The 27,020-nt window shown below is 37.3% G+C and overlaps 1 protein-coding gene across 3 annotated transcripts; it reads left to right on the top strand.

The window, feature by feature from the left end:
* The first annotated feature begins 750 nt into the window (after positions 1–750).
* On the top strand, positions 751–25,352 carry LOC127968269 (transcription factor MafG-like). 3 transcript variants are annotated; one of them, XM_052569346.1, is made up of 3 exons: positions 751–883; positions 18,012–18,079; positions 19,696–25,352. In XM_052569346.1, the coding sequence occupies exons 2-3, from the start codon at positions 18,044–18,046 to the stop codon at positions 20,155–20,157; spliced, it is 498 nt and encodes a 165-aa protein (XP_052425306.1). In that variant the 5' UTR covers positions 751–883; positions 18,012–18,043; the 3' UTR covers positions 20,158–25,352. The 3 variants fall into 3 exon arrangements, with proteins under 3 accessions (XP_052425306.1, XP_052425307.1, XP_052425308.1); XM_052569347.1 differs by lacking the exon at positions 751–883 and adding an exon at positions 1,165–2,112; XM_052569348.1 differs by lacking the exon at positions 751–883 and adding an exon at positions 17,048–17,786.
* Positions 25,353–27,020: the final 1,668 nt, after the last annotated feature.

Here is a 27,020-nt window from a genome sequence, read left to right as displayed (position 1 = left end):
TACTGTTTATAACTAAAATGTTGTATAAATCAGTGTGAATCAAATATGAACAAACCCCTCAGTAAAACTTCAGAATATAGAGAGGAATAAAACTGTAAAGTTTGGTGTCTGTAAGTGCTGCTGAAGTGGAGATAAAATAGATAAAATGCAATAACATAAACACTTTAAACTACTCTGAAACAACATGTTATGTAAATCCAATCAGCCCAAAATATTAAAACTGACCAAAGTATAAAAATAATTATAATTATTATTATTGCATTTTTTTATTATTAGGTTATTATTTTATTATTTTGTTTTTGTTGTTTGTTTTTTTTGCTTGTAGCGATGATCTAAAATTCTCTTACATTTATTTAATTAGAATTAGGCAATGAATACATTTTTATTTATTTATTACATTTATTTAAAAATATCCATGAGTTGAAATCATGAAGAAGAATAATTCACCAAAGCAACAGTTTTCTTGAAAGGAGACGCGCTCTTGTAACCATAGCAACAGCAGCCGTTTCCGATATCTGATGCATTTCAGATGTATTTAGCCTTGCTTTACCTTAGAAACAAAACACTCACGCTCATTTAAGCACATTTTAAGTAGCATTTGTAAATATGTTGTGCTTAATGTATTTTGTATCAAACATGCTGGCAACATGTCTGAGCGATCAGCATGCGCGTGTTCCTTTAAGAGTCGCGCTGGCGTTGCGTAGATCCTTCATGAATGAAACCACATGACCAAAGCAAATCATATGACGCCTGGCTTCAGAGCGAGAGAAAGAGGATCAACACGGTCACAAATTCACTGACAATCGCGACAAACTCGCGCCGGATTCTCTTCGGTTCCACCGTTCCCATCATCCGCTGCTCCGGACGGTTCCTGACGCGTTCGGTGAGTGCGTCGTTCCTCGCGGCGTTTCCAAACGCGCTGAAGTTGCGCTCGGAGTGTTTTGCTGAGTGTGCGCGACACTGCGCGTGTGTGTCAGTTTCTTTTTATAGTGCAGAACACGAACCATTTACAAATACATTCAACACACGAGGCACTGAATACAGAATAACATTCAGAATACTAGTGTTAAATTATAATAATTTAGGAATTATATTATTTTAGATTTTGTTCACAAAATTAAACTGTCAAGAAAGGTATGTAGGCTATTTAATTATCATTATTTTTTTTCATATGTCAGCGATTTACTTTTTGGTTAAATTTTTTGCAGCGTCACAATATTATGCATCACTTCTTGTTTATGTATTGCGTGTCAAAAGAAGTTCTTAGCAATGCATATTACTAATCAAAAATGAAGTTTTGATATATTTACGATAGGAAGTTTACTGAATATCTTCATGGAACATGATCTTTACTTAATATCCTAATGCATAAATTAAGAAAAATTAATAATTTTGACCCATACAATGTATTGTTGTCTATTGCTACAAATGTATCTGTGATACTGATGACTACTTCTGTGCTTCAGGGACACATATGTCAGCGTTTTACTTTTTGGTTTCATTTTTGCAGCATCTCTAGTTTATTTATTGCAGGTCAGCTTTACTGTTTAATTATTTATAAATATCTCATTCCCCATTGTACTTAAGTAGATGTATGTTTAGCCATAATAACGCAGTTGTGTTAATATTACATAAGTTTATTAATCTATATATTGTTTACTGCAAGCATCAGCGCTCGTATGTGCGCGCGTTTGTCGTCTGTCTGGGAAAGCGACGTGACGCTTCGCGTGTGTTAAAGCGGGACACGCGTTTTAAAGAGCTCGCGGTGCTGATTCATCACGATCGGGGCTTCCTCACACACACACACACACACACACACACACAGCCATGATGACAGCGAGCAGACAAAGGGCTCTTCGATACACACTCACACACCCCGATCCGTGATCAGTCGCCGGTTCTGATCGGTTCTCATCGGCTCTGATCGTCGCTTTCCATTTGAAACGCTTGCAGAAATCATTCGGCTCGCGTTATATTTATAGAGAGAGAGTGTGTGAGTGCGTGTGCGTGTGTGTGTGTGTGTCTCCTCTAGTCAGCCAGAGGTTACACAGCCACACAAACGCGCGGATCCGTGAGGAACCGAACCTGCAGGTTCATCGGAACCGGATCGAGGTGCGTTAATCTTTCTCGCTTTTGTCTGTTTTTCACCCTTAGTAAAACTGTACCATGATGGTATCAGGTGGTAAAACCGTAGTACTTTTGACAAATACCATGGTGTTGTGTCATGTGTTCACGTACCAACATCATTTTAGGCACCTGTCACGTTCCGAATCATTCCATCGTTTTGCTGTAGAAAGTACAAAAAGTACTAAGGTATGGTGCAGCAATATTTTGATTACCTATATATATTTACGATGTTATAGCCTACTTAAGATAGTTTTATTTTTATTCAGCATTAGTTGTTTGTTTATCGCTTCATCTGTAACTGACAGTTGATGGTTGACGGTTGGATTTTGTTCCCGCGCGCGCGCTTTGAATCGCTAAATGGGCGCGATTTCAAATTAGCGCCACGCGAATAATCGCATCAAGGGCATTAAGAAGGGAGATGCTGATTCATCAGTCGCTGAGATTAGCTTGACGCGAGCCCGTTAACCGGGGCGTCATGGCAACACGGCACACCGGAGGGCGCGAAACCGGGCAGCTTTCGAGGCACGGAGAGAGCGCGGGCATCGGTGACGGTGATGGCTTTATCATTGCACTGATGCTTTCATCTTACACAGACGAATAACAGAGATTATTTTTAATATATAACGCGTTTTTCGAATGTTTGAAGTTGAGTGCATTTATCAGCATCTTTGCTCTTATTCAGGGAAGAGGATCATTTTGATCTTTTGGGAATAGCTGATTTTTTTGTTGCTTGTGTATTTATTGCGGGCTTGTTCCGAATCAGCAGCATTTTTGTCCATCTCAGATAAAACGTACTGACTTCATATGAAAATATTTTTATTAAAGTGAGAACTTTGTTTTGGATTTTATTGGAATACTTATTTGTTTATTTTTATTTCACATTTTGCTACATTTTAACTTGATTTCATGAAAGATAATAATTTAGAATCATATTTTTCTATATTTTAACCTGTTTTTTTTTTTATTGAAATTATTATTTTTTCTATAATACAATATTTGTTCATCTTAAGCCAATTTTTCAAGGAAGGGCACCTTTTTATATCATATCTTCCTATGTTTGAATCTGATTATTCATGGAAAATAAACTTTTTTTTCATATATCATTTCATAATTCATTTTGTTTTTAAGATTTTTTTTGTTAGAAAATATTTTGCTACATTTTAACCTTATTTTTTAATTTAAGCTTTTTAAAATTAGATTTTATACCATATTTTGCTACATTTGAACCTGATTTATTATGAAAGATATTTTGTTGTTGTTTTTTCTTATCATATTTTGCTACATTTAACTAGTTTTTTATGTATTTTATCACATCATGCTTGCTCAATTTTAACAGATTTTTAATGAGAGATTAACTTTTTTTTTTTTTTTTTTTTTTTTTAATGTTCTGCATTTTAGCCATTTTTTGTATTAAAAAAGCTGTAGTAGTTGGCACAGCATTAAACAAACAATAATATTCCAATGTAGAAACATGTCTAGGTGTTCAAAACTGCTGCTGTTTGTTTATCATATTCATATACAGATACACACTGCTGCTCCTAGTGAGATTTGTGTAACCATGTAAATCCATTTAGACCCTTTTAAGAGCCTGTTTACATCATTAACCGGAAATCTCCCAATAACAGTTCCAGCTAATTGTGATATTTGTGCAATTAGAGTCTGAAGCGCAGTGCTGGAGCAGTGTAATCTGATCAGGACTGAGCATGGGCTCGGCCTGCTCTTAAACCAGCTCATGAGTGAAATCTGCTGATGTCGAGAGCGAACCAGAGCGGGATTGAAGTTGTGGTGAACGGGAGAGTTTTTTTGTCTTCAAGGCATTCTGTGAAAGTGCTGAGACGACCAGAAACAGCCTCCCGTCTGACAGATGGTGTTTGCTCCAGTTCCTGGTGATCTTGGTGCTCTGAGAGCGTCGTAATGCCACGATGATGATGCTGATGTCAGAAGTGACTCGAGATGCGTTGGCCTCGGGTTACTCTTTAAGTGAAGGTGTAAAGAGATGGTTTAAACGGTGTGATGATGAACGAGAGAGGGCTGAATGCTGCACTTGCAACTTTTTTTCAAATGCGAGACTTGCATCACCAAAAGAAATGCGATCGTTTGCATTTACAGTAAATGTTTTGCAACAGATTGCAGTTTCTGTTCTTCCTCTTTTTTTACTAACAGGTAGTTTCTCTCCTTTTTTTCTTTCTTCCCCCAGCAGAATACTCTTCCTCTTATTCAGAGCGATGCGGCTGCATTAGCTGTGTGTGTGTGTGTGTGTGTGTGTGTGTGTGTGTGTGTGTGTGTGTGTGCGTGTGTGTGTGTGTGTGTGTTGTAGAGAAGGCTGAGCTGCGTTCTGTGTGTTTGAGGACGATGTTCATATCAACCCTGTTTGTGTCTGTTTGATCACATCAGTTTCTCTGAACAAAAGATCTATCCATCCTCTTAAGATTTATGTTTTAGTCTGAAGGGCATTACATCTTTTTATTTTATTTTATGCATTACAGTAAAGGGAGTTAGGTGGAGAAATGCACTTTTTACAGTGCAGTAAGTTATTTAACAAGCTTTTTAATGTTTACAATGTTTCATTCATGGTGTAAGATTACAGTAAAAAATCAATAAAAAAATCAGAAGAAAATTATAAATAGTAATTTTCATTTTTTTTACATTTATTTAGTAAAAAAATATGTAAATTTAAAATACATATTTTTAGTTTTCTTAATAATTATTTATTATTTATATAAATAAATTGTAGAAATAATTTATATTATATATATATATATATATATATAAAACTGTGTCTAAATTTAGCTCTGCGCATGTTCTTGAGAAGCATTATGAGATTCACCACATTCGTGCATCTCAACAGGAAGTCAATTACATCTGTTCTGAATTTGTCCTATTTTGTGCAAACATCCTTAATTTATCAGAGACGGATATTTTTAACAGGAAGTTGTCAGTGTGAGTGATGAGTGTGTGTGTGTGTGTGTGTGTGTGTGTGTGTGTGCTGAGGACAGGTGTCCTTCAGAAAGTCTCTATCTCTCTCTCTCTCTCCGTTCCTCTGTTTAATAAATATCTCTCGCTCAAGCTTATGAGGACAAATGAACAATGTTCAGTATTCAGTGCAGGAGATGAGCCTGAGATTTATTACCTTCTGTGGGGGAATCGGTGAGCTCTCACCACACACACACACACACACACACACACACACACGCATGCATGCAGAGCAGCAACAGTTTGATGTTTGTGTTTGCAGGTTGAATTCACACACATTAGCCTTGATGTGTGTGTGTTTGTGGGCAGATCTGGGTGGAGGGTTGATGAAACTCCAGGAAAGACGTTGAGCTGTATTTGTGTGTGTGTGTGGCAGGTGCTATAGAGTAAACACAATCGTGATCATTAACCACTGCATGCATGTGTGTGTGTTCAGCTTTATGAGTGTGTGTAATAGCGGCGGTCAGACAGAGAGAGATGAAGGTTATTTGAGGTCAATGTGTGTGAATCTACGAGCTCCACACACACACGGTTTTCTCAGTTAATGTAAAAAAGAGGCAAAAGTGTGTGTGTGTGTGTGTGTGTGTGTAGATCAATGGAGTCTATTTTTAATGGCCTCTTTGAGCAATGATGAAATCCGCTGTAAGATACAGCTCAAGTATAGTAACGCAGCGCCTCAGAACAGTGGCACAGTTAAAGACAGACGCGGCGGGAGTCACACACAAACCACTGCAGTCCGAACGCCAGAGAACAACAAACCCTTCACACCATTACAAACAGATATGAGTGTATATACGTTGCTGTTTGGTTGTACAGTGGTTCTGCGGGTCCTGCTTTAATGTGCGTCTGTCAGCTGGATTTTTATCCATATTTAATCTAGTTTAACTCCTGCTGCATAATGACCAGTCGCAGTTATTTTGCTGGAAAAGCACTGATCATGATTGTCATCTTTCGAGAAATTGCATCAGAATTATTGTACTTTGACCGATGCTTTATTTGACTTCATCTAGTGTTCAGATTCTTTTTATATGATCAGAAATATAAACACAGTCTCTCAAAAGCAGAGATTGAGACATTCATAATAATAATTCCTAATTATATTAATGTCTTTCTATTAAAACAACAACAAAAGGCTTTGTGTTGTGACACAGAAGTGCATTTATTCAGCAAACACTTCATGTTTAGATTTATTATTACAGCTCGTCACGACAAGGTTTGATTGTGAAGATAAATGCAATGTAGAAAATATAGATTAAAGAGAGAATCTCTGATGTCTGGTAACCATTAAAATAATTCATTTTTAAAAAACACTCTTAATAATAAAGAAGAACCTTTCTGTCTGAATGGTTTTATAAAGAACGTTTACGTTTCACAAAAGGTGTCTCCGATGCTTTGTGGATGTTTGATTTCCCTGCAATTACAGATTTCGCAAATAAAGTTTGTAAAGATAATCATCAAGGCTTTGCATTCATAGGAAAGTTTTCTTGGAAGCGTGTCTGCCGCAGTGAAGTATGGATATTCATAATGTCTCTCGCACTCTTTCCTTCAGTTGATGGCGTTCTTGGTTTGCCTGGAGTTACACGCAGGACGATGTCTTCCAGTTGCATCATCCGGCTGCGCTTTGCTGCAGTTTTTACCTGCAGTGTTGAAGTGTTGCTCGCTCTTGCAATCTCCACACGCCCCAAACGAACCTCCGAAACAGTGAAATCCAGACAGGAGACGAGAAAGAGCGCTTCTTTTGAGATTCACCTGTTTGGGCAGGTGTGGCGTTTGCTCTGAGCGTTTGTTTGAAAGCTAATGGCGTAAAGATGAAGCGCTCATCATCTCACACTAATGTGTCTTTACACAAACACTCCAGAAGGGCACAAGAGGAGGGAAACGAGCTCGTTAGTGAGGGCGAGACGGCCGTCACACCTGTCCAGAACGCAGTGAGACGAGTCAAGTGTCCCAAATGTGAAAAACATCCTGACACGTCGTCGTTTGTGTTTTGCTTCAAAACGAAATGCTTCATATATATGTATATAAATGTGTCCCTGGAGCACAAAACCAGTCATATTTGTAGAAATAGACAACAATACATTGTATGGGTCAAAATGTTTTTTGAGACATTGTGTCATTGCTAAGAACTTCATTTGAACAACTTTAAAGATGATTTTCTCAATATTTAGATTTTTTTGCTCCCTCAGATTCCAGATTTTCTAATAGTTGTGTCTCAGACAGATATTGTCCTCCAAACAAACCACACATCACTGAAGAGATTATTTATTCAGATTCAGATGCATAAATCTCATTTTCAGAAACCCTTTTGACTAGTTTTGTGCTCCAGGGTTATATATGTATTAACTTACAGTTGCACAAATGGTTGTGAGTGGATGCATTAGTGAACTCGACTGTGCTAGTCATAAAGATATAACTCTGTGGAAGCATTCTTTCCATAACAACGCTCTGAAACATGGCATATCTGTTCTGCACATATCGTCCTTAGTGGAACCTTCCTGTTCAGATGAAATGAACTGCCCCATGAATGCTGTTTTTAATATAAATCACTAATATATATAAACAACATCTAATATATAACAATATTTCAAGTAAATAAATGAATAAATAAATAAATCTTAGAAACTACAGAATCCAACAGTAAAAAAAAAAAATTATTAGGTCAATAATTATGATAATTTAGGTCAGATCATTTCTGATATAATTTCGTAGATTTTGGGGTGTACTACTAACCCTTTAATAAAAAAGAAGGCCATATTTATTTAGATTTCAATTTTCTTCTTATGGAAGTACATAGATTTTCTCTTCATATTTTAATATGTTTCTCATCATAAAGATAGCTGCAGTAGCTTGTGTCACGTTCCCTTTGCGTGTGTGTCTCGCTTGTGTCTTGTGTGTGTCTTGTGTGTGTCTCGTCTGTCTTATGTGTCTCATCTGTCTTATGTGTGTCTCCTCTGTCTTGTGTGTGTCTTGTGTGTGTCTCATCTGTCTTGTGTGTCTCGTCTGTCTTGTGTGTGTCTTGTGTGTGTCTCGTCTGTCTTGTGTGTGTCTCTTCTGTCTCGTTTGTGTCTCATCTGTCTTGTGTGTCTCGTCTGTCTTGTGTGTGTCTTGTGTGTGTCTCATCTGTCTTGTGTGTGTCTTGTGTGTGTCTTGTCTGTCTCGTCAGTCTTGTGTGTGTCTCATCTGTCTTGTGTGTGTCTCGTGTGTGTCTCATCTGCCTTGTGTGTCTCATCTGTCTTGTGTGTGTCTCATCTGTCTTGTGTGTCTTGTGTGTGTCTTGTCTGTCTCGTCAGTCTCGTGTGTGTCTCATCTGCCTTGTGTGTGTCTCATCTCTCTTGTGTGTCTCATCTGTCTTGTGTGTGTCTTGTGTGTGTCTCATCTGTCTTGTGTGTGTCTTGTGTGTGTCTCATCTGTCTTTTGTGTGTCTCATCTGTCTTGTGTGTGTCTCATCTGTCTCGTGTGTGTCTCATCTGTCTTGTGTGTGTCTCGTGTGTCTTGTGTGTCTTGTGTGTCTCATCTGTCTTGTGTGTGTCTCGTGTGTCTTGTGTGTCTTGTGTGTCTCATCTGTCTTGTGTGTCTCATCTGTCTTGTGTGTGTCTCATCTGTCTTGTGTGTGTCTTGTGTGTGTCTCATCTATCTTGTTTGTGTCTCATCTGTCTTGTGTGTGTCTCGTGTGTGTCTCATCTGCCTTGTGTGTCTCATCTGTCTTGTGTGTGTCTCATCTGTCTTGTGTGTCTTGTGTGTGTCTTGTCTGTCTCGTCAGTCTCGTGTGTGTCTCATCTGCCTTGTGTGTCTCATCTGTCTTGTGTGTGTCTCATCTGTCTTGTGTGTCTTGTGTGTGTCTTGTCTGTCTCGTCAGTCTCGTGTGTGTCTCATCTGCCTTGTGTGTGTCTCATCTCTCTTGTGTGTCTCATCTGTCTTGTGTGTGTCTTGTGTGTGTCTCATCTGTCTTGTGTGTGTCTTGTGTGTGTCTCATCTGTCTTTTGTGTGTCTCATCTGTCTTGTGTGTGTCTCATCTGTCTCGTGTGTGTCTCATCTGTCTTGTGTGTGTCTCGTGTGTCTTGTGTGTCTTGTGTGTCTCATCTGTCTTGTGTGTGTCTCGTGTGTCTTGTGTGTCTTGTGTGTCTCATCTGTCTTGTGTGTCTCATCTGTCTTGTGTGTGTCTCATCTGTCTTGTGTGTGTCTTGTGTGTGTCTCATCTATCTTGTTTGTGTCTCATCTGTCTTGTGTGTGTCTTGTGTGTGTCTCATCTGTCTTGTGTGTGTCTCGTGTGTCTCATCTGTCTCGTGTGTGTCTCATCTGTCTTGTGTGTGTCTCATCTGTCTTGTGTGTGTCTTGTGTGTGTCTCATCTGTCTTGTGTGTGTCTCATCTGTCTTGTGTGTGTCTTGTGTGTCTCATCTGTCTTGTGTGTCTCATCTGTCTTGTGTGTGTCTTGTGTGTCTTGTGTGTCTCATCTGTCTTGTGTGTGTCTTGTGTGTGTCTCATCTGTCTTGTGTGTGTCTTGTGTGTGTCTCATCTATCTTGTTTGTGTCTCATCTGTCTTGTGTGTGTCTTGTGTGTGTCTCATCTGTCTCGTGTGTGTCTCATCTGTCTTGTGTGTGTCTCATCTGTCTTGTGTGTGTCTTGTGTGTGTCTCATCTGTCTTGTGTGTGTCTTGTGTGTCTCATCTGTCTTGTGTGTCTCATCTGTCTTGTGTGTGTCTTGTGTGTCTTGTGTGTCTCATCTGTCTTGTGTGTGTCTAGTGTGTGTCTCATCTGTCTTGTGTGTGTCTTGTGTGTGTCTCATCTATCTTGTTTGTGTCTCATCTGTCTTGTGTGTGTCTTGTGTGTGTCTCATCTGTCTTGTGTGTGTCTTGTGTGTCTCATCTGTCTCGTGTGTGTCTCATCTGTCTTGTGTGTGTCTCATCTGTCTTTTGTGTGTCTTGTGTGTGTCTCATCTGTCTCGTGTGTGTCTCATCTGTCTTGTGTGTGTCTCATCTGTCTTGTGTGTCTCGTCTGTCTTGTGTGTGTCTTGTGTGTGTCTTGTCTGTCTCGTCAGTCTCGTGTGTGTCTCATCTGCCTTGTGTGTGTCTCATCTGTCTCGTCTGTCTTGTGTGTGTCTTGTGTGTGTTTCATCTGTCTTGCATGTGTCTCGTGTGTGTCTCATCTGTCTCGTGTGTGTCTTTTGTCTGTCTTGTGTGTGTCTTTTGTCTGTCTTGTGTGTGTCTCATCTGTCTTGTTTGTGTCTCATCTGTCTTGTGTGTGTCTTGTGTGTGTCTCATCTGTCTTGTGTGTGTCTCGTGTGTCTCATCTGCCTTGTGTGTGTCTCATCTGTCTCGTGTGTCTCATCTGTCTCGTCTGTCTTGTGTGTGTCTTGTGTGTGTTTCATCTGTTTTGCATGTGTCTCGTGTGTGTCTCATCTGTCTCGTGTGTGTCTTTTGTCTGTCTTGTGTGTGTCTTTTGTCTGTCTTGTGTGTGTCTCATCTGTCTTGTGTGTGTCTTTTGTGTGTCTTGTGTGTGTCTCATCTGTCTTGTGTGTGTCTTTTGTCTGTCTTGTGTGTGTCTCATCTGTCTTGTGTGTGTCTTTTGTGTGTCTCATCTGTCTTGTGTGTGTCTTTTGTGTGTCTTGTGTGTGTCTCATCTGTCTTGTGTGTGTCTCGTCTGTCTTGTGTGTGTCTTGTGTGTGTCTCGTGTGTGTCTCATCTGTCTTGTGTGTCTCTTGTCTGTCTTGCGTGTGTCTCTCGTATGTATCTTCCGTCCCGTGTGTCTCGTCTGATCGGATCGTGTCTCTGTGGTCCTCTTTGTGCTTCTCTCCTCTCTCTGTGTGTTATTTATGTGTCTGTGTTTGTGCTGACCTGCAACAGAGCAGGAGGGGAAATAAGATTTAGTTAACTTATCTGTGTGTGCCTCCAGAACCAAATTAACCCACGAGTCTCTCTGCTGGAAAAAGCCCTTACTGTAAGAAACGGGCCTTGTTTCCTGACAGAGCAGTTTTTCTGCTGCGGTGAGGAGATTTCTCTCACACTACCTGAGACTCTTTCTCTCCTCGTTCTCTCGTCTTTCACTCGTCTAATTACACCTTTGAGTTTTCCTGTCGCTCTCACGCTGATGCTTTTACTTTTCTTCTCTCCCTCTCAACCTCTCGTAGAGTTTCTCGTTTTAATGTTTGATACACAGGTGTACAATTGTAAAATCACAGGGTTGTCACTTAGACCTCTGTGGAGAATTTTGTCCTTCTGACCACTTACACTTACCTTTATAGTAATGGTAATAATTTTTTATGTTATATTTTTTAACTACATATTTACTGACTTTTTCACAAAATACAAATTACACAAAACTCCAACCCTAACTTCACAGCGTCTCTCACCTGTGCTCCTCCAGTCATGTGACTCGCGTCAGTCATGTGACCACACCCCCGCGTCACTGCCGTCCACCCGCAGACCTAACATCACATCAGCCTTCATGCAGAAGTAGGTCAGAGCGACAGAGACCCAGTTTCTGATCAGCCGTCATGCGCTGCTGCTGCATAAAGACGGTCCAGAGATGCGCACTGATTATCATCAAATCTGTGGAGGAAGGGAGTACTTAAATGTATATATTAAATTAATATTTATAATTTGCTTTTAAGAAAAAATTTTTGTGTGTAAAATATTATATAAGCATTTTTTTTACCTTCAAGGGAATCATTATTTCAGCTAGACGGTTATTGTAATCAAATAAATGATGTAGAATAATAAAATTTAATAAATAAAACATTTTCCCAGTTTTTAAATAAAAGCAAAGAATAGTCATATTTAAAGATATATTACACCCGAAATAAAATTTCTTTCCTCTGTTGAACACAAAAGCAGATATTCTGGAGAATGTGGGTAACCGATCAGTTTTGGTTCCCGTTGACCTTCAGTGTGTTTTTTTGTCAATATTACAGAAGTCAATAAGAAACTAAACAACTAGGTTACTGACATTATTCAGAATATCTTCCACAGAAGAAAGAAAGTCACTCAGGTTTGAAAATGCATGACAGTGAGTTAAAACAAGATAATAATATTTGGTTGGAATAGCCCTTTAATGATGTGTTTAGGGATCGTAATGAACTGCGTCTGCGAGCTGCTGAAGCTCCTGCTGCACAACTTTGTCTAATTGCAGGTTTTCTTGCGTCGGCTGCTGAGTTCGGTTCCCTAGCCCCCCCGCCCTCCGCTCAGATTCACAAATGTGTTGAAGAGGCAGTTTAGACCCCAACAATCTCTCTCTCTCTATATATATATATATATATATATCTCGTCATCCCTTCTTTTTATCACTCACAGTTTGGTTTCTCTGGTTGTTTTCAGACTGGTTTGTTAAACTATGTGATTGCAGATGATTAATATATAATAATACGAATACTAATAATAATAAATATCCTGGATGTTGTGATGATATCTGTGATACTCTCATGGCAAACACAATAGCATACAGAAGGCTTAAATAATATAAAGCTACAGGGCTCTTTGACAAGGTTTTTCTTTAATCTTTTTTAAAAAAGAAATCTATTTTGGCTATTAAGTTTTGCACATGGCTGCAACTGATGACTTGCATTTATTATTTATTTATTTGTTCATAATTGTTTTAATTAAAATAATTTTGGCTAATTCAACTTTGCATGTGGCCTTAATGCATAACTAGTTTTTATTCGTTTAATATTTACATTATTTATTTATTTACCATTTTTTCAAGCAGAATCACTCAGATTAAATCTGATAGGTATTGCATTCCGTGACATTTATAATTTAGTTGGGATAGAAAATAGAAATTAAATTTTCTGTTGATTGTGTGTGTGTGTGTGTGATTGATTTCTGTACTGACTGACAGCTGTATGTGTGTGTGTGTGTGTGTGTGTGTGTATGTGTGTGTGTGTGTGTGTGTGAGGGAGCTGATTTGATCCTGGAACTTTCTTTCTGTCTCTGCTGTCTTTGGGTCATTGAGGAAGAATCCCCCATTGCCACAGCAAGTGCACCCTCCTCACACACACACACACACAGTCGGAGGACGGCGTAAGTCCTTTATCAGAGGTAATGTGTTTTGTGCGTCCAGCAGCGGGTGTCCTCTCGTCTCGTCTCAGATGAATATTAAACAGACTGTGTGTGTCATTATATTAACCTGCGTGTCCTCTGAGGAACTTCAGCTTGTGAAACCAGTCAGCAGACGCCCTTCACACACACACACACACACACACACACACACACACACACACACATATATACACTCACACACACACACAAATGATGAAGCACATTAAACACAATCATCAGATACACACAGAATCTCAAAGCTCTTCACGCCAAACCACTAAATTAAAGGTTTAGTTTAACTTGAGGAAATTATGACAGAAATATATTACCATTGCAACAATAATTTTTTTTTATAATAAAAAGTACTTCCTATAGTGATAATAATAATACAATTTAAGTAATTAATAATAGTTATAATTAAAATGGAATCCAGAAAAATGTAAATGGGGAAAAACTGAATTTGGAGAAAGGTAAAGCTGATTTTATGGGACAGCACAACATTAAATGCTGGAACTCGCTTATATCTTCTAAAACATTTTTTTCTTTTCTGAATGAAATCTTCAGTCTTCAAATACAATGATGCGTCCAATCACAGCAGGGCGTCCTCCATGAGCACACGTGATTGGTGGACACAGTGACGGGGGAGGGGAATCACAAACCCCGCCCTCACATTCACTTTAATGTGTGTGTGTGTGTGTTTAGCTTCCCCCGCTGATGTTATGATGTGACTCTATTCAGAGCGTAAGGATTCATGAGGGGGTCACTATCCGTCTACATTCCCTGAGAGCTGACTGTCCGTCTGTCTTTGTGTCTGTTTCTCTGTCTGTTAGTCTCATCACTGACAGGACTTCAAATAGAACTGATTTCATAAGGGGCCCAAATATTGCATAAACTGTTGAAGTTTTATAACTAAAATTTTATTAAAACAATGCAGAAAAACTTAAATGGGGAAAAATAGAATTTTGGGGTGCAAAAATTATTTCATAAAGTCTAAAGTTTGAATAATCTTTTAACTTTTTATGAATTCAGTTGACTTTAAGATCTTTATTAATAAAATGTAATTAAAATGAAAAAAAAAAGAAATTTATTTTAGGGCAAATGTTGATTTAGAAACCAAAGATTTTATATTTTGTTAGTTTAATGAGTTCAAATTATTTGTTTTTTTTCATGACTTAAATTTAGTTATATCAGAATCCAGAAAATTTACTAAAAACAAATATGGAAAAAACAACACTGATTTCTCATGGCCCAAACTTTAAATAAATTATTAAAATGTAATGAATTCTTTTGTATTACTAAAATGTAGTGCTGTCAAAGATCGCATCCAAAATGAAACATTTTGTTTACATAATATATGTGTGTCTTGTGTATATTTATTATGTACATATATGTAAATACACACACATGCATGTATATACTTAAGAATTTTTTTACATTTGTGTATGAAATATATTTATATATAATATCAATATAAATATATACATGTAAACATTTTCAATATATATTGTATGAGTGCATTTATATATAAATAATAAATATACACAGTACACATGTATTATGTGAACAAAAACCTTAATTTAAGATGTGATTAATCGCGATTAATCATTTGACAGCAATACTAAGATGTAATTAAAAAGGAATCCAGATTTTTTTTTTTTCAAAATAAATACATTTCAGGTTAAAATAAAATTTATTTGAAGTTTTATTAAAGATTGACTAAATTACTAAATCTGTCTCAGGAGGATTCTCTAAATCAACTTTCAGAACTGTGTCTTAAACCCACACACACACACACGGGTCAGGATGGTTAACTAGTCTTAGTTTATTTATGTTTATTAATTACTTGAATAATGAATCCTAATTATACAGGGCTTCCATTGATTTAATTTGTTCCAGTGATTGTTGTTCAGAAAAACCACTGACTAGGTGATTTTTAACTATGGTTTGCATTTCTACAGAATGCATTGGGGTCTGATGCACTTTTATTTTTGCGTGCTGTGAAGTTCACATCTGATTCAGGATCAGATGAACCGCTGATTCGCTGAGTTCAGGAATGTGCAGAATCACACTCTCCGTATCCCATGATGCTGCTGAGGGACAATGACGACCCTTCATCACGCCTCACAGCACCAGATGCTTCAATGAGAGCCGATGTAGAACTGTGTGAGAGAGAGAGAGTGAATGTGTGTGTGAGAGAGAGAGAGTGAGTGTGTGTGAGAGTGAGAGAGTGTGTGTGAGAGAGAGAGAGTGAGTGTGTGTGAGAGTGAGAGAGTGTGTGTGAGAGAGAGTCGAGTGTGTGTGAGAGAGTGAGTGAGTGCGAGAGAGTGAGTGAGTGTGTGTGTGTGTGAGAGTGAGTAAATGTGTGTGAGAGAGAGTTGAGTGTGTGTTAGAGTGAGAGTGGGTAAGTGTGTGTGAGTGAGAGACAGAGTGTCTGTGAGAGAGAGAGAGTGTGTGTGAGAGAGTGAGTGTGTGTGTGAGAGTGAGTAAATGTGTGTGAGTGTGTGTGAGAGAGAGTGAGTGTGTGTGTGAGAGTGAGTAAATGTGTGTGAGAGAGAGTCGAGTGTGTGTGAGAGTGAGTGCGAGAGAGAGTGAGTGTGTGTGTGAGAGTGAGTAAATGTGTGTGAGTGTGTGAGAGAGAGAGTGAGTTGAGTGTGTGTGAGAGTGAGTGTTTGTGTGAGAGTGGGTAAGTGTGTGTGAGTGAGAGAGTGAGTGTGTGTGAGAGAGTGAGTGCGAGAGAGAGTGAGTGAGTGTGTGTGAGAGTGAGTAAATGTGTGTGAGTGTGTGAGAGAGTGAGTTGAGTGTGTGTGATAGTGTTTGTGTGAGAGGGGGTAAGTGTGTGTGAGTGAGAGACAGTGTCTGTGAGAGAGAGAGTGTGTGTGAGAGAGAGTCGAGTGTGTGTGAGAGAGAGTGAGTGAGTGCGAGAGTGAGTGTGTGTGTGTGAGCGAGAGAGAGAGTGAGTGTGTGTGAGAGTGAGTGAGTGTGAGAGTGGGTAAGTGTGTGTGAGAGAGAGAGAGTGAGAGTGTGTGTGAGAGAGAGAGTGAGTGAGTGTTTGTGTGAGAGTGGGTAAGTGAGTGTGAGTGAGAGAGAGTGTGTGTGTGTGTGTGTGTGAGTGTGAGAGAGAGAGAGTGTGTTATTCAGTGTTTGTGTGTGTTAGTGTGTGTGTATAAGTGAGTGTGTGTGAGATTTAGTCAGTGTTTGTGTGTGTGTGAGTGTGTATGTGTGTGTGTAAGTGAGTGTGTGTGAGATTTAATCAGTGTTTGTGTGTAAGTGAGTGTGTGTGAGATTTAATCAGTGTTTGTGTGTGTTAGTGTGTGTGTAAGTGAGTGTGTGTGAGATTTAATCAGTGTTTGTGTGTGTTAGTGTGTGTGTGATCAGGGTTTCTCTCCATCATGTTGAGTTATCTGATTATGAATGACGTATAAAAACACTGATGTTTACAAATGAGTGAATGTTGCTGCAGATCTTATCAGTGCTGGACAATGTATCAAATACTAACTAGATAATGAAGTTTGTAGACCAACTTTCTCAGGCTTGCTTGAGAAAACTTAATCTGAAAGTTTAAAATAGTTTAAGAATCTGTAGGTTTTAAGATTTAAATTTCAAGTTCATCAATCATAAAACTTATTTTTAATCTTTGGGCCCTTTGAAATCATATTAATTATTTAACAAATTCCAATTTTCTTTTTCAATTTTTTTTTTCTGGATTTGAAAAAAAACTCAAATATTATGTTAAATGTTATAAAATTATCAACTCAATCGAGGTGATAAAACTTTAACAATTGATTCATTCTTTAAAGCCCACTGAAATCAGTTTGTTTATTTTCTATCTTTGTAAAATTCAAAATGTTCTTTTAAAATTTTAACTGGTTGAATTTTAATTCAGTTTTAATCATAAAAAATAACATGAACTCAATTGAATTCATAAAACTTGAACAATTTATTCAATCAGTGGGTTCTATAAAATTGTACTTTTCTCAATTTAAATGGTTCTGGATTCTGTTCTTGATTCCATTTTAATTCAATGTATTTAATTTTACTTTGCTAGGAGGTTGCTGTACAGTGGGTTGCTAAGATGTTCTAGTGAAAAAATATATATAGGTAAATATTCCTGCTTATTATCATTTGTGCATACAAAGGAAAATGATTAAATATTAAAAACATGGCAAACTGTTTTTTTTTAAACTAAATTGTTACTTAAAATATTAACATTTAGAATTTATTTGGCTTCAAACTCATACATATATGCTGAGATATATATGGAATATCATTGAATCAATAGTGAAATAAGATTTTTTAAAGCTATAAAGATCTGTTTTTATGAGACCTTTGCTAAACTCTGATGGCATTAATATGAGGCGTCGTCAGTATTTGATGGGTTTGATTCAGTATGTCATTGTCGTTCATTGCGGTTTGATTCCTCGTGATCCAGTTTTCCTCTCCGAGCGCCGTATCGCTGTCTGCTCGCCCTTCATCGTTCTGGTAATCCCCTGGACCGCGGCCCAAGCCACACTTCCTTCTCAGCTCTTCTCCTTCCTCTTATTGGCTCTTCAGCAGCCTATCAGCCTGCAGCGAGGCTCAGATGCAGAGAAGGTGTTGTAGAGCATTAAGCTCCCAACCGCCACGACCACAGAGGAAGCGTGAAACAGGAAGTCGTGGGTACAAAGTTATCACTTTCACTAGTCCAGTTTTTTTGTTGTTTTTTTTTCGGAGTAAAGTGACTGGTTCCTTTCACACGTGGCAGGAGATATCAAAACTCTTGCTTTCACTTGCTGTTTCTCATTCTTGAGCTCAAATGAAGCTCTGTTCCATGATTAAACGAGTTTCGTCCTGACCGGATTCTAGATTCCCAGTGTCCCAGTCTAATACGTGTTTGTTTTGTAGATCTGCGTGGCTTGGCAGCGGTTCCTCGTGGCATGACGACCACTAACAAAGGAAACAAGGCCTTGAAGGTGAGCGCAGTCTGCTTTTAAAGGGATATTCCTCCCAGAAATCAAAATTCTGTCATTATTCACTTATTCCAAACCTGTATGACTGACTTTCTTCTGCAATTCTATTTTGAAGAATAGGAATTGCAATGGAATTTAATGGGAACTGTTGATGACATGAGGGTTATTAAATAATGAAAAAATTGCCATTTTTGGGTGGACTACATCCAAGTAATTAATGATCATCATTTACTCACCGTCATTCCAAAACTGTATAAACGCAAAAGGTATTTTAAAAAATGTTGGTTCCCATTCACATCCATAGAATTTTTTGTCCGTATAATGGAAGTCAATGGGAACCAAATGGTTTGGATTGCAGCATTGTTTAAAATATTTGGAAGACATTTAGAAGAAGATATAAGAAGATATTTTGAAGATTTTGGTTCCCATTAACTTTAACCATTTAACTATTAAGTGCAGTGGAAGTCAATGGGAACCAAAACTATTTGGTGAGATGAGGACAAAAGTGTGGGTAAATTATGACAGAATTTTCAGTTATGAGTGCACTACTTTCATTTACTCACCATTGCGTCGTTTCAAATCTGTGACGCTATTTTAAAGAATATTGGCAACCAAACGGTTTTGGTTCCCATTGACTTCCGTTGTATGTATTGTCCATTTATAAGAACAAAAAGTTGATTTTTTTTAAGCATGTTGGTAACAAACCATTGACTTCTATTATACGGACAAAAAATACAATGGAAGCCAATGGGAACCAAACTGCTTGATGACATTAGTGTGAGTAAATAATTTCAAAATGATTTCATTTTTGGATGGACTACTAGTTTTATTAAAGATCATTATTTAGCCAATAATTTATCTTCTCAAACCTGTGTGATAATAGAATGTTGGGAACAGTTGATGGTCCTAATTGTATTCCATATTTCATTTTCCATATAGTGAAAAATGTTTCCCAACATTCTTCAAAATATTTAGAGAAAATGTTGAAGAATACAAAAGATGTTTTTTAGAAGATATTTAGAAGAACACAAAAGGATTTTTTTTTTAAGAATCTTTTAGTTTTGGTTCCCATTGACTTACACTGTATTTTTGTCCATATAATGGAAGGCAATGGGAACCAAAACTGTTAATATTTAGAATATAGACATATAGAAGAACACAAATTGTATTTTGAAGAATGTTGGGAACCAAACAGTTGATTTTCCTCGTTGACTACCATTTGTATTGTTGTAAATATAATTGAATCCAATGGGAACCAAAACTGATTGGTAAACCAACATTCTTTAAAATATTTAGAAGAACACAAACAAAGATATTTGTTTGGATACTTCCGTTGGAATTCATGTCCATATAATGGAAGCCAATGGCTACCAAAATGGTTTGGTTACCAACATTCTTTAAAATATTTAGAAGACAATTAGAAGAACACAAAAGAAGACCTTTTGAAAAAAGTTGGTAACCCAAACAATTTTGGTTCCCATTGACTTCCATTATATTTTCTGTCCATATAATGGAAGCGAACGGGAATCAAAAAGTTTGGTTCCTAAGATTCTTCAAAACATCTTTTCGTGTTCTTCTGAATAAGTTGGATGTTAACTAACGCTCTCCTGGACTCTCAGGTGAAGAGGGAGCCCGGTGAGAACGGGACGAGCCTGACGGACGATGAGCTGGTGTCCATGTCGGTCCGCGAGCTCAACCAGCACCTGCGCGGCCTGACCAAAGAAGAGATCCTTCAGCTGAAGCAGCGCCGGCGGACACTGAAGAACCGGGGCTACGCCGCCAGCTGCCGCGTCAAGCGTGTCACGCAGAAGGAGGAGCTTGAGAAGCAGAAGGCGGAGCTTCAGCAGGAAGTGGAGAAGCTGGCTTCAGAGAACGCCAGCATGAAAGTAGAGCTGGACGCGCTGCGCTCCAAATACGAGGCTCTGCAGAGCTTCGCAAGAACTGTGGCCCGAGGGCCCGTGGCCCCGGTTTGTAACCCCCGCGGGCCCTTGTCCTCCGTCATCGGGCCCCTCATTCCCGGGAAGGTTGGAGCCACCAGTGTTATCACGATAGTCAAATCGAAAACCGACGCGAGGTCTTAGTAGCGCACAGAGAGCAAGGGTTGGTCAGTGCATGAGGGTTTAGGTGCGGGATGCTCGTTTCACAGCAGACTGATGGAAAACCTCTTCGGTACTCTCTAATGTGGGCTTCTTCTGGGTTACGAAAGAAGGAAAGCACATCTAGGACGGTCAATCCACTTGGGCTTCCAAAAAGATCTCCAAATTCCGAATCGAAAACCATGCAGCCAAATTTTCCTGGTGGATGTGTGTTGTATTGCTGTGAGATTTGTAATTTTGTAAAATCATCGGCGACTTTCTATCGTGCGTTTCACATGGGGTCCAAGTGTTTCCTTTGTCATTGTAATATTGTACTTTTTATACAGTGTTTGTGTTGATTTCCTCTTCGTATGTGCTGTTATGCGCCATTTTTCCGTCCTTTTGTTTTTTTACGGACTGCAGGCACAAAACACTTTAAACCGTTCAGACTTCCAAACTCTTCCGCCGTCTGAAGGAAAAGCTTTCTGAGGTAGGAGAGTATCAGCCAATGAGAAGCTCCCTTTACCTGAGCCTCATTATGCACTGACCAATCGCTGACGGGCAGGAGGAGAGGAGGCGGAGTCAAATCAGCTGATGTTGTTCATATGGTAGCTATCAGAATATCTGTCACCAGTTTATGTGCTCCAGTCGTCCCGTTCAGGACAGAAGATCGTTTTATTGGCAACGCAGTAACAGGTTTATGTTATGTGATGTATTATGTTGTTTATTTCACGCTGAAGTTGATCATGTCTGTCGTTATCTATAAATCCAGAGAGATTTAACTTTTTGTGTTCTGTGCCAGACTAAAAACAAGAGAAAAACCCCAAGTTTCTGTTTTTGAGGGACGGACTGTTGGGTGACATAAACTGGTGAATCCCACAAGCTTTACCATAACTTTGTTGCTGTGACATTGCGTAACGTATTCTAAGAATCTTTGTCTATATGGTGGAGTCTTGAATTTATATATATATATATATAAAGACAGAGTACCTTGCATTATTTATAAAACATTTAAAAAAGAAATATAAAGTTGTTTGATAGCTCTCTTTTTTGCAATTGTACCAAAAGTGGCTTAACTATTGAAGTCAATAGCTTTTTCTAGTGGCTAGGCGCGTCAAACTGTGGACTAGCGCGTGTGGTGTGATTTGTACTGGTGAGGTGGCGATGTGTTGTTTACGACGTGGATGTGATGCTCTTATCTTCTGATTTCAGTCGAATGCGTGCGATGAGCGCCGCTTACCCAGAATCCCCTCTGAGCGTTTGTGTGCTCCATGTTTAAGTGGACGGGACACGAACACGGGGATCTCTGGGACGCGGCCACATCGCCTGCGTTTGAGTCCTTTTATGTGACGTGTGTTTATATATTTTTGGGTGTAAAACGTTTTTATGATATATTTGTTGGTGTTTTTTTCTTCTTTTTCTGGTTGTTTTCTTTAAATGCCAGGGAAGTGACTCTGTCTGCACTGGTTTAAACCAGCGATGTGCTTCACGCTGGGACGCTGCTCAAAATATTACTTTTCTCAACATTTAAAACTAAAAAAGAGCTGTCCGGAAACATTTCAGGATGCTATCTGCGCTATTATTTTTCTTCTTTTTTTGGCCAAATTGTTTGTCCATTAATAAAAAAAGTAAAGCTCAGAGCTGTTGTAATGGTGCACTCACATCTCTATAGAATTACTGTAATTATTAGACCGTTACAGTTCGCAAATTGCAAATTGCAATGCATGAAGCTAAAGAAATATGTGGTGCCTCGCACAATCAGTCAATCAGTTAAATTACAGGAACACATGAACACGAGCAACATTTCAGTCAACTGATGTCCCTCAGGCTTACAAACCATCAGTTAAATTCAGTGCAATCAGCTGCTAGTAACACATCGCCATGCCTCAGACTAAATTAAACACATTTACAAAAATCCACATAAAAAAATAAATGTAACTAAGCTGATTGTACTCAATTCAAGTGACACCTTTGCATGTTTTGTGAGCCTGGGAAAGGTTGATTTGCCAAAATGTTGCAAAATTTCCATGATTATGCAAACTTGAGTAGTGTGCATGATTTATGCTTTTTAATTTATAATGCATTTAATGCTAAAATGAATCTTTGTGTTGCTTTGTTATTGTTGTGGTTGCAAAGTGGTGGAATATTTCCTGTACATTTTTCGAAAACGTTCCAAAAAACTGCTGGATAGTTTATAAAATGCATTTAAATTTTGTTTATAAATTTATTTAAAAAAAAATAAATAAACATTTTATAAAATATCCAGCATTTTTTAAAAACTTTTTTTAAAATGCATATAAATTTTGTTTATACATTTAAAAAAAAAACATTTTATAAAATGCTGCTTTTGCGCACAACTAGACTCTAAATGATATTTTAAATGTGTTGCAGAATCTTCTATTTTGCCTGTTTCTTAACATGACGTCGCAAAATCTTTAGTAAAGATGTGATGTTTGTCCCTCCGAAGCTGATATTTGCAGTAATATTTAAATATGATGTGAACGCAACATTAATGCTCTGAAAAATGATTTATTACCGCACGAGGTTCTTTATCGTTTCGTCTAATCTTGACAATCTGCACTGATCTGGCATTTTAAGAACGGATTCGTTGTAGGTATATTTGTGCGACTTTTTTTACTTATTTCTCGATGTAAATCAACAGAAATATCTTCCTCTGACTGGCTAATCTGTGAAATCGTTTCGTAACCAAGTCTTCGGCATTGCTTTCGTAACCAATGGTAGCGTTTCTCCTATCGGCTGTGGTGGTTTTGTGGCGTTTCTATAGGCGATGTATCGAACGGTTTTGAAGACAAAAAAATGTCTAGCTTCCTCTCAAACGATGATGATGATGATGATGTGATTATCGTTGCGTGTCGGTGTGTCAGGTAGCACTAATGCCCAATAATGATGCTCCTGATCATGTGATGAACTTCTCTTCCACGAGGAGCGGCTCGTTCACGTTTGTTGTCGTTATGGTCGTCGTGGTGCTTTGGTGTTAAAAGTGAACTATATGCAAATCAGATGGCGGTAGGGAGGGGTCACGACCTCTCGGTAGGAATCTAGTTTTCTGTCCTTGAAGATGTCGTCCGTGAATAATCGCAGCGATTGATGATGAGCGCTAGATTTACCCAACAAGAGCTCTGAAACCCAGCGTTTAGAAACAGTGCCATGTCCCACGAGGCCAACACACTGCAAAAAATCACACAAATATGTCCCTGGAGCACAAAACCAGTAGAAATAGACAACTATACATTGTATGGGTCAAAATTATACATTTCTCTTTTATGCCAAAAATCATTAGGATATTAAGTAAAGATCATGTTCCATGAAGATATTTAGTAAACTTCCTACCGTAAATATATCAAAACTTAATGTTTGATTAGTAATATGCATTGCTAAGAACTTCATTTGAACAACTTTAAAGATGATTTTTCTCAATATTTAGATTTTTTTGCTCCCTCAGATTCCAGATTTATAATAGTTGTATCTCAGACAAATATTGTCCTCCGAACAAACCACACATCACTGGAGAGATCATTTATTCAGCTTCAGATCATGTATAAATCTCAATTTAAAAAAAAACTGAGCCTTATGGGGTTTTGTGCTCCTGGGACACGTATTAGCTTAAATACTTCAGTGACTTGGTTTTGATATGTCTGAAAATAATGCTTAAAATTTTAAGTGAGTTTATAATTAAGACATGGACAATTAGAATACCAACTTAGTTTAAAGAAATAAGTACATTTTTAATTCACTATTGGCAGATATTTTATTATTGTTTTAAGAATAAACTCACTTAAGATTTTAAGTCTCATTTTTAAAAAACAAAAAACAAAATTAAAAGTTTGAGATAATGTTTTTCTTGTTTTAAGCATAAACTCACTTAAATTTGATGAAAATAGAAAATAGGGCTCCAAATCTTAAGTGAGTTTATGCTTAAAACAAGAAAAAATTAGGTAGAACTCTTAATTTTTGCATCTTTTTTTATAAAATGAAACTTAAAAGTGAGCTTAAAACAAGAATGATTAGAAAAATCAACTTCTTGTTTTAAGCATAAAATTACATAATTTTGATACATTTCTTACAAAATAAGATACAGTTTATGGAGTTTATGTTTACAACAAGAAGAAAAAAGCATAAACTCATTTAATTGTATGATTTTTTTCAGAAAATAAAACTAAAGCACTTAAGTGAGTTTGTGTAAATCAAGGACTCGTGTGTCAAGAGGGTTGGAAAAATAAACTTAAATCAAAAACAATTTTTTTTGGTTTATGCATAACTCACTTAATTTTGATGTGGATAAAAAAAAAATAGAAGTGAGTTCATGCTTAAAACAATAAAATAAAAGGTCAGACTCTCTTTTATTTTTATAAAACCGTTTTTGGTTCCACAAAGTTTAAAGAAGCATCTCTTTTAACGTTTTATAATCTGAAGAACCTTCTTCCTCCACAATGAAGCTCCCGTGAAACAGAAAGGCTCTTCAGATGTTAAAGGATCTTTATGGAAAAAGCCCGAACTTCCTTTGAATCCGTGGCTTTGTCCTACTTCTCCCCCAAACTCTCAGACTCCACATTATCTTGACTTTTATTCGTTCTTGTGTTCCTGCTCATTCTCTCTCCCGAGCCTCGTGGGATGTGCGTTAAACCTTTCAGTTCAGGTTGAAGAAAGATTAGTGTAGGATCTTCTTCAGAGCTCTTCATCTGCTGCTAAACGCATGGGTTTCAGTCACTTTTCCTTGACTCTGATCAATAAAATGAGGAAAGAGCACTGTTTAAGATCTCTTAAGGTGAAATAACATTATCTTAGATGTACTTCAGCTTCTTAATATTCTCCAATCAAACTTTTCCCCCTTAAAAAGCTCTCGGTCAAAAATATCAAGCTATAAATTGCTGTGGATTTTTTTGTCTAAAAAAATAAAATGATTTCTTCTGTTGTTTTTCTGTATGGGGTGTATTAAATTAAGATATAGTTCTTCGTATGGGAAATATAGATGCCGTGAAAGTCCATTTAATTGTAAGTATTTATCAACTAAGTTATTGTACTTTGTAGATAAGTAATATAATGTATTGGTATATAACGATGAACTTAACTGTATCAGTCAGTCTGGGGCGTCTTTAATTTATTGATGTATATACTGTATGTTTGTTGATATACAGCTTACTTTATTTTGTATATGACTAATAAATACATTTTGAAAAACAGCTGGTTTGAGTATGTGGCATTAATGACCTCGTTTAACACGCTTAAGAAATATCCCTGAATTGAAGGCTTTTTTTAGGTGTGCCTTGAATAGCATTGCCACATTTTATTTTATTTTATTTTATTTTCCCCGGCCCCTGAGCGAGAGAAAGAAAGGTAGCAGATGACCTAGTTTGAAGCAGCTCTCAGTGGCGTATTTTTGGCCTGACATTAGTAAAACACGACCGAGTCTTGAGGGACGTCTGGAGACTGATCCCTGTTTCTGACCCTCGTCTTCATCTTCATCTTCATCAAGGTCTGCTCTCTTCAGTGTGCAAATAAAATGAAGATTTATGGTTTTCCTGATATCTTCAGTTCCTCCAGAAATACCGTTGTGCACAAAATTAACATAATATATTAAAATATTTATTTACAGTTATTGCAATTTTAATATTTATCAAAATAAATATTATTTTATATGTATTTATATACAATTATATATATTTATATTGTACTATTAAATCTTCAATCTAAGGAAAATATATCTTCTTTTTTCCTGAACTCAGTTTTGGTACTTGTACTTCCATATAAATTACATTTATATATATATATATATATATATATATATCAATAAACTGAATTAAATATTTAAATGAATTAAAACTTTTCCTCAAATTGTTTGTGAAATGACAGTTAAATGATAGTCAGTTTTATCAAATGGGTTTACAGAGTTTGCTCATTTCGTACAATCTGAGACACACTAATGTTAACACACTGTTATATATCAATAATGATGATTATAATATTCAGTTATTATCAGAGCTGCGCCCTTCTGATCCTGTAATACCGTCATTATCCGCTCATCCGGGTCTCTAGGGGGCGCTAGAGAGACTTTCCCGCTCATATCAGCGCTTGAAAGGCGCGCATCATCACGTTCAGTAAAACATGGATTGGAGAATAATCTGCGGAGTAAGATTAAAATAAAATAGTCTTGTTTACAAACTAAAAAGAGATATTTAATAGCATAATATATATATATATATATATATATATATATATATATATATATATATATATATGTCTTTAATACTTCTGCTTTATTCTGTTAGAAACTTTAATAAAGTTATTTGGTGAGGCGTGTGTTCAGTTCTCAGCTGATTTTAACAGATGTCACAGATACATTTGTAGAAATAGAGTCAAAATTGTACATTTCTCTTTTATGCTAAAAATCATTAGGATATTAAGTACAGATCATGTTCCATGAAGATATTTAGTAAACTTCCTACTGTAAATATATCAAAACTTCATTTTTTATTAGTAATATGCATTGCTAAGAACTTCATTTGAACAACTTTAAAGATGATTTTCTCAATATTTAGATTTTTTTGCTCCCTCAGATTCCAGATTTTCTAATAGTTGTTTCTCAGACAAATATTGTCCTCCTAACAAACCACACATCAATGGAGAGATCATTTATTCAGCTTGACTTTTGACCCTCATGATTGTTTTATGCTCAAGGAGTCACATGTGAGTCTGATATCGTGAGATGTCAGTATCTTGATTTCTGTCAGTATCATGTGTTTTTGTATGCGTAATATCATCTGCTGTGTTTCAGTGGCATGGAGAGTTATTTAGATTCTATCCAGAGACAAACGATGATGAAGATGAAGATGGTGCTGATGAAGATGACC

This window comes from Carassius gibelio, chromosome B11 (assembly GCF_023724105.1).
Source record: "Carassius gibelio isolate Cgi1373 ecotype wild population from Czech Republic chromosome B11, carGib1.2-hapl.c, whole genome shotgun sequence".
NCBI lineage: Eukaryota > Metazoa > Chordata > Actinopteri > Cypriniformes > Cyprinidae > Carassius > Carassius gibelio.
Note: the sequence above shows the minus strand (reverse complement) of the source record. Positions and strands in the feature narration are given on the sequence as shown.

What these genes read in the sequence shown, in the direction of transcription:
- LOC127968269 (XM_052569346.1), top strand. Translation starts at nt 18,044, where the DNA reads ATGACGACCACTAACAAAGGAAACAAGGCCTTGAAG. An exon ending in AAGGAAACAAGGCCTTGAAG is followed by an intron (nt 18,080 to 19,695) that starts GTGAGCGCAGTC and finishes CTGGACTCTCAG; the next exon opens with GTGAAGAGGGAGCCCGGTGA.